This window comes from Eupeodes corollae, chromosome 2, assembly GCF_945859685.1.
Source record: "Eupeodes corollae chromosome 2, idEupCoro1.1, whole genome shotgun sequence".
Lineage (NCBI taxonomy): Eukaryota > Metazoa > Arthropoda > Insecta > Diptera > Syrphidae > Eupeodes > Eupeodes corollae.
The window spans coordinates 136,160,772-136,175,959 of NC_079148.1; the positions used below are offsets into that span (position 1 = coordinate 136,160,772).

Below are 15,188 nucleotides of genomic sequence, written 5' to 3' on the forward strand. Positions count from 1 at the left end.
GACAAAAACAGCTCAAGCTCAAAGTATTGATTGTATACTTTTCGTAGTTCTTTAAGTGACATGAGCCACTCATGTGGGTCGCATCCAATCACAAAATAAAACCTGTTATTGGAAAACCCTGTATCACGAAAATAAAACTATATTTCAAAATCGAGTACATTCATACAAAAACTTGATTTAAAGTTAAAAATTAATAAATACGTATTTTGAATTTACGTTCGAAATTTTTCTATCTATAAACAAAACTTCAGAATTTAGAAATAATATAATCAATCAAATGGGATGGCGCAACAGTTCGTTGTGAACCAGGGCCTAGTGACTTACAACTCTCAACTATTCCTGTGTGCGAGTACTGTTGTCAGGAATGGAAATAATATAATATAAAATTATAAAATCCACAACCAAACTGAGCATAAATCAAGTGACAGCTGTCAAAAAAAACAACTCCAGAGAAAAGCATTACAAGATAAAATACAATGATCTCTCAAAAATGACCTTGACAGAATTATTTTCTTATTACAAAAATTCCCCATCATTTTAGCGATAAAAGAAGTCTTGTCCTGGCTTAAAGAAAACTTGATATCAACATCTGATATCCGTATCTTCTCAGATAGTCAGGCCGCTATCAAATCTCTGGACTCTGTCGCTACAAACTCTATAACAGTCCATAATTGTCGATTATCACTAATGGAGATGGCACAGCAGTTTAATATCCACCTTTGCTGGATGCCGGACCATAGAGACATTCCATGTAACTGTAAGGCAGATAAACTCGCCAGGAACGGTACAGTGCAGCCCATCCTACCACGTTTGTCACGTACTGGCATACCAATCGATAGTTGTAAACTGTTGCTAAAGCAAGACGCTATGAAGAAGTCAAACACCAGGTGGAATAACATCACCACGTGTCTGGTCACGCAAAACATTTGGCCAACACTAGATTTAAAGCGTTCAAAGTGCTTGCTATCTCTAAGCAGATCGCATATACATAAGCTCGACAATGCCCTGTACATGCCCTGCTATAGATCAAAAACGATCTAAATCGTATCGTAGGGGACTCAAACTGGTTCCATTGAGCTTAGGAGGAAGCCTCAAGATACATGTGGTATCACAATGGGCCATTAAACTGGCCTAAATGTCTCCGTTTCTATCATGGATAGCCACTTTAACCTAACCTAACCCTAAGAAAGCACACTCGATTCAGACATGAATGGTTTCTAGTGCCTCAAAAATGAAAAACATTGCATCTTCCCATTTTTAACAAAAAAAATTAAAATTTACTACTACTCCGAAGGTTTTAAATGGTCCTAACTAAAATCCCAGAATTACTTAACTATCTTAAAAAGCTACGAAATGTTCAAAACTAAAAAACAAAACCGTTAAGTCTGTAGATTTATTCAAAATTAATGAATACATAACGACAAATTCAAAAATCAACAACTGACTGCAAGAGAATTACCGTTAATAACGGTATTTTTGTATCTCTGCTGCTGTCAGTTTAAAATAACAACAATCTTTTCAATGAAAATAATTCAAATTCATGGTTCAAATTCAAATACAACCGAATCCAAAATGTCTTGCATCTAACTTCCGAGAAAATTTAACACAGTTCAAATATCCACCTACAGATGACGCCAGTTAACACTACAGAGAACCAAACCACTGAGCTCTAAAACGATAGGAAAAAGGGGTACACGAAACCAAACAAGAATGAGAGAAGAGAAGAGGTAAAGGTCGAATTTCACCCCACTTCTGCCACACCACACAAAAACAATTCAAACAAAAGAGAACAACACATAAAAAGAAGAAAAATAGAATTAAAAATAGTGGAAAACATTTGACATTCGTCTATCGTCTTCGTCTAATAGTAATAATATAGTAGTTGTAATACCTGCTTGAAAATAAATTATTTATTTATTTTTTAATTTTCATCTACATACATATATTTATATCAAATTTTACAACGGGAAAAACTAATCTAATTCATTGGACAAAAGAATCGCCGCTCAAAAAGATAACTCAGCACTTTTATGGGTTGAAATTCGAAGTGCAACTCTCAGTCAGAAATATGATAAAACAAATATCAAAAACTAACGTGGTCGTCGCGTTTTCTTCTCCATTCTGGGGAAGAAAACAATTTTTATTATGCGTCTTTGGTTTATTTATCGCTAGCACTTTAGTTGATGTGATTAGGTAAGTGTAATCAAGTCGCCTATTGTTTGCCCCATTATTGGTACTTATTTCAAATCATTACTTAACAGAGCACACGAATCAGATGAATATATTAATTTTGTTGATGATGACGACGACGACACCGTAAACGACAACAGTGGCAATGTCAGCACGAATGCCTCGAATGACTGGGACCTTTTGATCTTCACCCAAAGTTGGCCAGTGACAACCTGCTTCCATTGGAAGCAGGAAAACAAACACCATGAATGTAATTTGCCCACAAAGAAGGAGGTCTGGACTATCCATGGCATTTGGCCAACCAAGCTCGACACCTTTGGCCCGAACTTTTGCAATAACAGCGCTAAGTTCGATATCGACAAACTCTATCCCATTGTCGATCAAATGTATTTGTTTTGGCCTAATATTGAAAACGGCACAGAATATGACTCGTTGTGGCAGCACGAATGGGTCAAGCATGGAACATGTGCAGCTCAACTTGAGGAGCTTAACGATGAGTTGAAGTATTTTTATCAGGGTCTCAACTGGCTTTCGAGCGTCTTTATGTCAGATGTTCTTGAAAAATCTGGCATCTATCCAGACTCCAATAATACCGTAATTAGTCTGCATACGGCTGTGGTCAAAGCTCTCGGCAAGAATCCGTCCATTCATTGTCTCTATGACAATAAGAAGGACGTTAGCTATCTGTCTGAGATCCGAGTTTGTTTTGATAAGAAACTCCAATTGGTTGATTGTGATCGAATACGTTTTGGTCAGGTTTCGATTGATTATCCAGGAGGGAAAGTTAACACCAATTGTCATGTATCAAAGCCAATCTTCTATCCAAGTAATGTCCCGCCAACGGAGAAGCTAAACCGCAGACGTAAGGATTCATGGAAATTCCCATTTGTGAATGCTTACAAATTGGTACAATTCTTGATATGGAGTACTCTTTAAGTGGAAAATAAAAAAATGGTGAGTGAAATTAAAAGAAACATTAACACACATCGAATCGAGTGAGAAAGAACAACAAATAGTAAAAAAAAATATATTATTATTATTTAAATAAGAAAAAAATTGATAAACTTCGCAAATTATTGATAAATTGGAATTAGAATTCATTGTTTTTATTTATATAATTTAGGTATCCATGTTTATTAACAAAATTATTATTTTATCTTTTGATTTGTATTTAGGAAAAATATTTTATTTTAATTTTTTTATTTTTGATCAATTTTACACATCTTTTTATTTTTATTTTTTTTCAATTGTAGTTTTAAGTAAAAATTGTAAGAAAATAATTATACCTAACATACAGACATAATATTAATCAATGTAAGTGAATATTATAAACAATATAGAAGTATTTTTATGCAAATGATGATGGCTTTTATTTATTTAATTTTTGAAAGGAAATAGGGTACAAGAGGAGGTAGTGTTGTATCAACAACTGATCTAATCTAATAAATAGTCAAGGAAAAGGCTCATATAATTTTGTGTATATTACAATCTTTGCATATCTTCATACTTTCACCAAGAAGATTAATGAATTGGTCTTGATTTTAATGTCACTGGAGTTATGTTTTCCGAACACTAAAGGAATCACAATAATTTTAATTTGACTCAAAGCTTTATTTCCATGTTGCACTTAAATGGTATCCATGCACCTGGTTATGTTTCTAGCATAGTGGTAAAATAATATAGCAAACATTCATAACTCAGTAATAGTAGCAACATCATAATGCATTCAGTTAATCTGCAAGTCAAGGTCGAGTATTTCAAACCGACATTAGCGACAAAAATTTAAATTAATTTGTCAACTTTTAGATAAGAGAAAAACAAATTGATAGGTTATTCACCTTATATGTTTAATTTTGAATGCAAACACAAATTTGTTTGTGATAAGGGATTTCGATTAATAATATGGAAAAACACATTATAATGAAATATAGGACTAACTTAAATAACTTTTGTCAACTAATTTAAATTTGGAACTTCAGCGACAGCATGTGGATCTAATTAACCGTGTAGAATTTAGTGCTGCAAAACTTAATTCTGTCTTATATCGTTGTTTCGCGGCAAAGGTATAACCAACGAAATAATATTATTTTATTTTAAGTTTTAATAAAATACGGATTTTTGTTTCACGTTATAAAAATGACTTGTTTATTTTAAATTGCAAGGAAGAATGAAAATATTACAAGTGTATGAAAACTTTACACCTCGCTATTGAAAGTTATATGAAAGTCAGCTGTGATATATAAATAATTACATAAGTATTTCAAAGGTTATTGACATTTCATAAATTTCTTGCAGACTGGAATAATATTAAATTTAGCATATACAATTACATGTTTAACTTCTTTTTGCAGTGTGAAGCAAATACATATTTAATTTAATACATACAAAACATAGTAATGATGAAAGTATGACAATTAAATTTTAATGAAAAGAAAAGAGATCATTATATAATTAGCTTTGCAGTCTGCACATATAGTCTGCAAATCTAGTCTGCATATTTAGTCTGCATATTTAGTCTGCACATTTAGTCTGCACATTTGACAGTTCGTGTTTGACAGTTTATTACATTTCGGCTTGTTTCTTTCACGCGTTAATTATTAGTGATTTTAAATTTAGATTAAATTGTTTTGTTTTTAATTTAGTTTATATTAATCAAAAATCTCTAACATGGAAGAGCAAGGTAAAGATTCGCTTGACTGGTTGTTGAGATTGTTAAACCTTGTGTTTTAATTTCTTAAAAGGCATCTCAGCATCTCAGTCCAACGAATGTTTTTCCCGCCTTCATCATTGGTGTCAAATGTGCAGATAAAAGTTATTAAATTCTTTGAATTGAATAAATCTATATATAATTTTGAGATTAAAATTAAACAAAAGTGTTTTTAAGCTATAAATAACAAAAGTGATGTATTAACATTAACAAAAATATGTTGGGAAGCAACAATCGTTAAACCCCCCCCCCTACAAATGACCGGCACTTGCATTGAGAAAACTAATCTAATTGACTTTCAGTACACTGTAATGTAATGGTGCTTAGGATTTAAGAAATTATTCACCCCTTCTGATCTGCCTGCAATTTAAAAAAAAAACCTTGGGCCCTACTATGTAACTCGATTTTACAATAAAAATGATCAAATTCGCAAAATCGCAACTCTGGAGTCATCCGAATTCGTGAATAATCGTTCTATATCAAATGTATTTGCGAGCGGTCGAAACAAGAAGGTTTCCTTCGAAATGTAAGTAAATGGAAATTTCCTGCTCAGGAATTCATCAAAAACCTCAGACACAAACGCCGCACAGTTCGAAATTCTCACCCTCTATATGACGAAACATCCAGATTTATCAAAAGGCTACCTCGAAACACCTGAAGCAAGACAAAAGTCCAACTATTTATTGACAAATTCATCCAATCATTTGAAGGCAGAAGGCCCACCACAACGTGATAGCGTCGGGTCGAAAAAGGTATATCAAATTTTCAACAAAGTCGAATTTTTTTAATTTGTTTTATCTACAGTATGTAGGTTTGGGCTGACTTCGAAGTGCACACAAAAGCCAAGCTAAGAAAGAATAAAATTAGTTTGTCTGTAACTTGTGGTGAACCGCCAAATTATAATGCATTAATTCCTCTAGAAGAGAAAGTCGCGGAACTATTGGACTTAGGTCAAACGATTGAGGAAATGCCCGGTTCATTAAGTTTTGGTAGAAGAAAATATCGAAAACACTTCAAATTTGGCTAATGAAGTTACCAAAAATCTCATTATGGAAAATGAAGTAAGAGGTATAGAAAATCTGAGTGGTGAAGAAGAAAACATTCCACCCCCGCGAATAAAACCAAAAAAACTGCAGATTATACTATTAAAAAAAAACATGTTAATAATCAAACATCCTACCAGAACAATTCCTTGGAAGTGATGAAGGAAATGAATCAAAATGTGAAAGCAATTTTGAAATATAAAAGAAGAGACTACGAATTGAAGGATACAAAAATACAAACTTAAAAAAGAAAAACTGGAACTTAAGAACGAAAAACTGGAACTTAAAAAAGAAAACTTTGAATTCAAAGAGAAAAGTTATATTGAAAAAAACCAACATGCTGTGACTAAATCGAAACTCAAATCCTAGATTGTAAGACTTCGCCAATCACTGAACATTCCATATTGATTGTGTTTGAAGTTTCATTCACTATGTACATCATTTTTTTTTTTAGTTTAGAAATTGAATTCTTTTTTGCTTTCATAATGTGATTTTTTTAGTTTTATAAATACGTACATTGAATATTTAAATACTATAATATGTTCTTATCTGTCTGAAATTAGGCTGAAAGGCTGTTCTTCCAAAGAGAAATAGTTTTTGTCTTCGTCCAATAATACATGAGTTGAATTAGGAAGTTCAACTCTGAACTTCAAACAGAGATTGTGGAGAGCGCAACACACGTTCATAATTTGAGTACGGAACCTTACCTTTAGGACACCAAAAACACGCTCAATTATTGATCTTGAAACTGAAAATTTTTCGTTGAAATTCGATTCCATAGATCCTTTAGCTGCCGTTCTGTACGGTGTCATAATCCAAGGCTCTACGGATATTCTGAGTCTCCTTAAATAATTTTTTAATGTTATTTTGCTTCAAAACTTTATATGTAGATATGTACTTACCTAAGATCCAGGACGAGTTAACTCCATTCTCAAGCACCGTTTGAGGTAAGCTCTTTCGGCATTAAGAGCCCAGACATGGGAATCATGGGATGCTCCTCCATATCGTCCGTTTACCGATCTTATCGCCATAGTGAAGTCAAATATCTAGTTACAAAAAGAAGTATTTTTTGATTCCGATTGACATATTATGTACAAAATGTATGTATGATGATAAATTGAACGTACCACCATCGTATTTATACTATGCTTAAGCTTTCTGTTAAAAAAAAGTTGTTCACTGTTAGCTGGCCGAATTAGTGGAATGTGTGTTCCATCGACAACACCAATCACACCAGAAATTCCAGATTTTTCCCAAAAATGACGCTTTGACTTTCTTTTTTTTTATTCATCTGACAATTTGAAGTTGATAAGATGAGGACAAATTACTTATTCTACTGATGTTAAAACCTCTTTTATAATTTTGGATTAAGTTTGTGCAAGCCCCGCATGCATGTCTCCAGCGACCTGGTTTTGGTAACCACCTGTTTGCAAAAATTTCAATGTAGCTGATAGTTTAATTATGTTGGGAATAGAAGTTTGCCTTCTCCGAATACTTAAGTCTGTTGTTATATTGTTTAATAAATAAATACAGGCTTCTTTTGAAAGGCGGTAATTTTTAACAAAGCTGAAATAAAGTAATTTGTTAGATTAAAAATGCCTTCATAAGTACTCAATAAGGGAAACCTTTCGTCGCTGAGATCCATTATGTTGGGTTTATCCCTAATTCGCCTTCTTTCAATTTGATAAACTTTTTTTTCCATTTCCTTCCGACTCCAAACAAATTGCCACACTGTCCATTTTTATTTATAATTCTTTATTTAACTATTTTCCGAAAATATTTCGTCGCCAAATCAACATTTTTTTTTTAACTTAACTAATGTAAAACATAATGCGAGACTCGCTCGAAATTCTACTTTCATGGATAGTACCATGTCAAAGTAGAATCGCAAATAACTTTCGAATAATATCAATAGTAGAATCGAATTACATAGTAGGGCCCCTTCATTTGTCCAAGACTTGAATTGTAACTCAAATATAAGGACAGTTGCTCCTAAAACAAGATTAAGTCTTTTGGAAAGAATCTACAAGATAGACGATAGTACATAACTGAAAGTTTAACATTCTTCGAACAAAGTCGCAATGTTTTATTGTATTGTTGAATAAGCCACTTGAATTCCTCTATTCTAACAATTTAGCCGTAATACTCGCAATTCCAGGAATAATCATCAGTATTTAATTCAATTTCGGACATACTGTTAAGTATAAAGATTCACATTTTAACCGTACATCAAGAATGTAGAACCCAACTCTGTTTTTCTCTCCCATTTTAATGCTGAAATTTTAAACATATTAAGAATATTAACAAGGGGTTGTTGTAAGTGGGTGCGAATTAGTTAATTGTCATCATTTGTATTCTTTAAACAAGCCTAACAATTTTAAGATACTGATAAGACTTCTTTAACCATAAAAAGAACACCATAACAAAATCGATCCTAGAGTTTGGAAAACGTTATAAAATACACAACAAAATTCATGATTAATTTAAAGCCCGTAGAGAACCAGGGCCTAGTGAATTACAACTCTCAACCATTCCTGTGTGTGATTCATTTCAGGGATGGAGGTGACCTACAATTTGTATGCCAAATCCGAATGGCTTATTTCAGAAAGCACAATTAATCGCCAGAGGCAGTAGCCGTAAAAAAAAAACTTTTTAAGTGGCACAGGCTGGGCTTCATAAAATACCACATACGAAACATTGACCCAGTGAAACAATGAAATTTTTATAGACGGTTATAAAAGCAAATGTTTTTGTGTTCATTGACCTTCAAAATAATTAATTGTTTTATCTAAACTTTTTTAAAATTATTCTATAAGTTATATTAAAGCTAAAAAATGATATTCTGAATCAGTACTACATCTTTTAATATGTTTTCAAAACCTTTTTTTTTTAATAAATGGTCATCAAAAAATACAAAATTACAGAAATAAACAAAATACAATGGAATGAAATAAATGAAATAAAAACTTATTTCCAAAAATAAACATTTATAAAAGAATTAATAAACTGTGAAAATAAAGAGTAGCTCGAAGCCTCTTGAAAGAACTACATACATAGCTTAGTACTTAGGCGAAGAAATCAATGGACCCTATCCTAGATCGTTTTGAAAAGCTGCTAAGTTGTCCTGTCTAATACTTGATTCCAAATTCATTTGACTAGGGCTTACAGTGCTTGTGAAGGGTGATTTTTTAAGGGGGTCATCCCATGTGACGTCCTGTATTTTAAGGAATTTGTAGGATTTTTTTTACGACCAGTAAATGGATACAGCTTTATTAAGATAGTTCGACAACATAAATATAAAATTTGAATTAAAAATATTGTAAAGAACACGAGTTACACCGGTGAGGACGACACCACCTCGAAAAAAAGGGCTCGCACCTCCTCCACGATTCCGGCTGATTGGCTTATCTAAAACAAAAAAAAGTAAACGGCGTTTTAATCTGTGAGCCTAAGTGAATGGAATTAACTATCATCAAATGAATGTAATAAAATTGGACTTTTGGGATACATTTGAAAAAAAGTCGTGAAGTTTTCCTTTATTTTTTTTGTTTTTTACTATAAAAAAATCGTAGTTTCTAGAATTTTTGCTTGTCGATAGTTCATTCCATGCGTTAACATGTGCTGAATCCAACCCATTAAATTTCAAGTCATTCGTAACGGCTTTTTGAGATACGATGGAGGAAAGTTTGAAAAACACAGTTTTGAAAAAAAAGAAAAAAACTCATTTAAAGTTTCAAGTCCTCTTAACTATGAAAATATCAACTTACCTTTTAATCGGCGATACCTGGCCCATGGAGTATTCAATCCTCTTCTTCTTCTTGAAACTCTTTCAAAGCAGATTGTTCAGCTCTTGCATCAATTCTGGCTTGTTTAACGGCATTACTTACGCGCCGCCGCTCAGAACGTTAATTTTGCTTTTCATCGCATTTCTCAACATAGTATTGGTTTCGCGGCCTATAGGGCATCCCATAACCGACATAACTTTCGAATTACTTTCAAATCCTTCATAAAAGATGATAGCTAGGATCCATTTGTAAGTTTTACTGTCACCATCGCCGATGTATGAAAGACACTTTACCCCATATTTTTGCATGGACATGCTGTATCTTTAAAACTACTTCGAATTTTGAAAAATCCCTTTACTACCGTATTCTAGACATATTAAAATAGCAATTTATGAAAAAAAAACCCATCACATGAGATGACCCCCTTAAAAGCTATAGGAAAGTTTAAAAAAAATACACATACAATACAGAAAAATGCATGAAATCTTTATTTGAATCGATAGTACAGTCGACATAATTTAATGTTTGAAGATTATTTCATGCAAATGTTGACCTTGACTGCGCCTCAAATGGTCCATCAGCTTATGCCAATTTTGTTATACTCTTTTCAACACTTCGGCCGGTATCTCTCACGAATAAATGCTTCAATGTTGTCATCCAATGCGTCAATTGAAACGGGTTTGCTGTATAGACATGAGTTTTAGCATAGCCCCACAAAAAATAGTCTAAAGGCGTTAAATTGTAGGATTTAGGCGGTCAATTGACCGGTCCCGAACGTGAAATAAAATTTTCACCGAACTCGCCTCTCAATAAGTCCATTGATGCGCGTGCTGTGAGGCATTTGGCAACGTCTTTTGAAACCAAATGTCATGCAAGTCAAGCTCTTGCATTTTGCGCATGAAAAAAGTTGGATATCATCTCACGGTAGCACTCAACATTCAAAGTTGCGTTACGATTAGCATCAACTTTGAAGAAGTACGGTCCAATGATGCCACCAGCCCCCAGCCTATTAACCGCACCAAACTGTGACTATTTCTGGATTCCTTGGTAGCTCTTACAATGCTTCTGGCTGATATTCACCCCAAAATCGACAATTCTGCTTACTTAAGAACCCATTGAGCCAAGAACAGAGAACATATTTTGATAATGAAATTCAATAATTTCTAAGCGTTGCTCGTCTGTAAGACGATTGATGGTTAAATTATAGACTAACCTGAAGATGTTTGAAAGTGAAACAAAACACGAAACTTGCGTCAGCTGTTTAAACCAGTGTTGCCAAAAAGATAATATTTAAAAATTCACCCTTTATAAGTTAAGTTAAAGAATGTTATTCTGAATCGGTACCACACCTTTTACGATGTTTACAAAATCTTGGAATGCGTTGATATCGAATTGAAGACTAATTTAAGGACTAGTTGTGGCCCTTGCGTTAGGACCCCGTGGAAATAAAAAATTAATTTTATCTGCCACTGAAACCAATTTTCTTTGAATCTCCGTTGTATTCCCAAAACAATATTTTAGGTATATTTCTTTACTTTAAATTTCATTGCTTTTAAGTCCCAAGATATTTTTTGTATATGAACTCGACATCAATTTTCAATCAAAAATTAAATAAACAGTTGATTTATTGTTTTCGTAAGAAAAAGCCTTAAAATTTTAGTAATTCATAAATATTAGAATGTAATTAGGTTTATTTTTAAATAAATTAAATGAAACTTATCTATTTTTTTCATTATTTTTGATAATACTTCGAACACACACCACAAAATCTCAATCGAATAAAAATATCATTCGAATAAATAACTAAAAACTAAGTTCTTAAAACTACGTATCCACCAACACGTGAGTGTACAAATGCTGGGTTTTTGTTTTGAGTCTTTTATATTTCAGCGAATTTAAACCATCCGAATAGTAACGAAGTGGTCCGGAATACAGATATTTCAATCTATCCTCACTTGGTTTCTCTTTCTTATGCACCATCATAATATACTCACTGTAGGCCGGATCAAATCGTACAATCTTCAGATCCCTGGATGTTATTCGTTCATAGAAATCATCATCCTCACCACCCCAGCCACTGAATAGATTCGACATGCCGTTGACTTGTTGAAACTGCACCGACCGTATGCTCACAACTCCGCCGAACAGACCCCTATAGGGGAGATTATACCTGAAGATGTCCAAGTTGGAGCACATGTGTCGAGGAGACGAGGCACAGGCATACAATTGGCCTAGATTCGAAGGTAGAATATCAACATCGTGAAAAATAAGACATGGGAACTCATAGCTGAGGGCGATTTCGGCCCCGATGTTCAGCAACTTGGCTCGATTGAAAGGCTTATCGTCATGTTGCTCCACTACGAATATCCTATAGTGGATCTGTTGTTGTTCCAAGAAGTTATGCATATAAACTAGGAACTTATTCAGCTGCCATTGCCTCTGACGATAGGGAACTATAATTGCAGTACTAAACCGCGCCCGGCAATCCTTCGGATAGAATTCACCCCCAGGTAGGATGTTCTGATTGTTAATTTTCGTACAGTCTATTTCTTTTTTATCAATATGTTTATTTTCTTTGATGATTTCTTCATTATTGCACTCCCCCAGTTTTTGCAATGAGATATTTCGAGTGGTTTCAGGTACTAGTTTATCGAAGATGTTATCACTGCTTATGTACTCGAAACGTGTCGCAAATCTTCCAGGCCATAAGCAGTAGAGTATGATGATGATTGATATTGTTTTTGATACTGTGCAAAAATTCTTATCGTTCTTCTTTTGATGAATAAAATTTCTTAAAGATTCCATATTATTTGAACTTAAAAAAGTGTTAAGCTATGATTTTGTAAGAGGTACTGACTAGAGAGAAATAAAAAAAACTAAACAAAATCTAGTGACAGCTGACAGATCATTCTGATGACATCTTATGTCAACTAAGATGGGAGGTTTGTTTGATTTGAGTTTTTCGAATGGATCTTTGATTAGAAATATGTAGCAAAATTGCTGTGTTTTAAAAATTAAAATTCTTTATTTTATTTATTAAAACAAATTCAGATCAACAGGGTTAAGTCGAAATCAAATTATTATAGACTCAATTTTAACCTAAACTAAATCAAAAGAAAATTAAGTACATTTTAAACCACGTAGTAGAAGTTAGTTTATTTTTCAGTGCACACAAAATATTGATTTTTAAATAAATTCATGTTTTTTTGTGTGTTACGAAAATGTTTGTATATGGTAAATGAATTCCCGTCTTTCCGATGGATTCGGAATGATTTTTGATACTTTTTCTTTAGTAAAAAGGTCAAAATTGACATTTGATTCCTTCGGTAGCTTACTTCAAAGATTTATTTTGAATTTATATTTTAAAAAACCATTTTACATTTGTTTAAATTGTACTCGGCAAAACATTTAAATACATTGATTAATTTTAAGACTTAAATTTGTATCTGTCAGTTTGTGTTATGTGGTTTATGATGTGTCTGAGTGGAAAAATTAAGAAAGTTTGAAAATAATTCTTTCTAAAATAGGGAAGCGGTTTGAACTTTATGCAGTCTTATTTAAAAACCCTCTATAATGCCTCTAAACGCAAAAATGCTACTTGTAAGACTTATGCAAGGTTGCATATGCATAGTCCCGTAATAAGCTTAACGCGTTTTGAGGTTCAATAGAGCCTACATAAGGAAATTATTATTATTATTATTTCGTAAATGTCATTTTGATTTCTTGCCATTATTGGAATTAAAAAGAAAACAATAAGGCACCAGTTTAGCTATCATTGATTTTCTTCATTGAAAACAAACATTGGAATTTTTTTGCAGGTCGTTTATAGTTTTCATTAGAATTCATTTCAGAATTTCTGTCATTAAAAAAATTTTCTTGATTGAAAGCCACCGAAAAATGTTTACTGACAGATATCTGGCATTGGAATTGTGTGAAATTGGAACGCAAATCAGTGGAAAGATTCGTTTCACTTTTAGACATAAAAGTATCAGCTGTTCAGGAAAATGAATTTCCGTCAGGAAAATAGAAAAATACATTTTTAGAGAAAAATAAATGCGTAATTACACTTTTTTTCTCAAAAAAAATCTTTATGTGATTTCCGATCGATCAGTACCTAATTTGCATTTCTAATCAAACATTTCAAACATTTTTCCGGATCGATTTGAATGATAGCTATAACTGGCGTCTAATGCCAACTCAACCAACTCCGAGAAGGTGGACAGTTTATAAAAAAAGGTTCAACCCAATGAGTCTAAGAAACGAAGAATTTAAACAAAAATATAGATTTTCGAAAGAGTATATTATATAAATAATAATTGGAATTATCCGTTCGGACCTCAGCAGCGACAATAGAGGATGCCATATCCCTATAGATATTCAAGTAATGGCTGCAATAAGATATTTGGGACGGAACTAGGTAAGTTTGTACTTAATGTTCATACCAATTCGAAATCCGTAAGAACCCGTTCACGGTTCGATATTTTCATCGTATCAGATATTTTCTCGATTCGGTGTCTTTCGGTTGGAGTGTTCAGACGGTACGGTAATTTAACCGTACACCGTACTCAACCCTACACCGTATTCGTACTAGTATACAAAAACGACTATATACTAGCAATAAATTATTCGACAGTAGCCCAGACGAAAAATGACGCGCAATCGGTCAAAATATCGAATAGTCTGAACGCACTGTCTATAAATACATTTCCACCATAAGCCGAATCGGTTTTTTTTTACCGTGCGAGCGAAAACGATTTGCAAAGACAAAACCGAATGACAAAATTGACCTAATCTGTAATTTTACCATATACAGTTAAATGCCGTATCGTCTGAATATACTCATTTAGATTATATTGACACTGGCTTATATGGTAAAATCGACGATACGGCAAAACCGCCGATTTGGGATCGTGTGAACGGGCTCTAAGAACTATGAAAAAGTTCTTTCAAATACGGGAGTTTCCAAAGGTGGTTGGAACCATTGACTGTACCCACATTAGGATCCCAAAAGTAGGAGGTATGTACATCAGGGCAGTACTATATAAACAGAAAAACTTAAGTAGTTTCTGATGAATCCCTTAAAATTAATGACATTGTTTGCCGCTGGAGGCAGTACTCATGGTCACGAATTTTTAGGGAAAGCAGAATTAATCAAAGATTTGATGATGGGGATTTCAATGTACTAATGTTCTCTTTACTCCCCTTTTGAATCCTCGATCAGATGCTGAAATGAGATACAATATATCTCATATAGCTCCTCGTAACACGGTGGAAAGATGCTTTGTCGTCTGAGGTATAAGGTGCCAAAACAACTATTATAGCCTTAGCAGTTCTTCATAACTTGGCAATTGATTTCGAGGGTGTTCTTTTACCTACAACAAGCTTTGTGAATGCAAAATTGCACTACAAAGCTAGTCAATATGGAACTGTCATATTAATGACAAATACAAAACAAAACCAGAG

At 33.3% G+C, this 15,188-nt stretch overlaps 2 protein-coding genes across 2 annotated transcripts; one reads left to right on the plus strand and one right to left on the minus strand.

Moving 5' to 3' along the window:
- Positions 1-1,821: 1,821 nt before the first annotated feature.
- Positions 1,822-3,550, plus strand: LOC129947166 (ribonuclease Oy). The gene is made up of 2 exons (XM_056057614.1): positions 1,822-2,193; positions 2,262-3,550. Exons 1-2 carry the CDS (start codon positions 2,069-2,071, stop codon positions 3,124-3,126), a joined length of 990 nt encoding a protein of 329 aa, XP_055913589.1. The 5' UTR covers positions 1,822-2,068; the 3' UTR covers positions 3,127-3,550.
- A 7,831-nt stretch (positions 3,551-11,381) lies between these two features.
- LOC129945853 (beta-1,4-N-acetylgalactosaminyltransferase bre-4) lies at positions 11,382-12,601 on the minus strand. The gene has a single exon (XM_056055787.1). It carries the CDS (start codon positions 12,528-12,530, stop codon positions 11,550-11,552), a length of 981 nt encoding a protein of 326 aa, XP_055911762.1. The 5' UTR covers positions 12,531-12,601; the 3' UTR covers positions 11,382-11,549.
- Between the last annotated feature and the right edge of the window lie 2,587 nt (positions 12,602-15,188).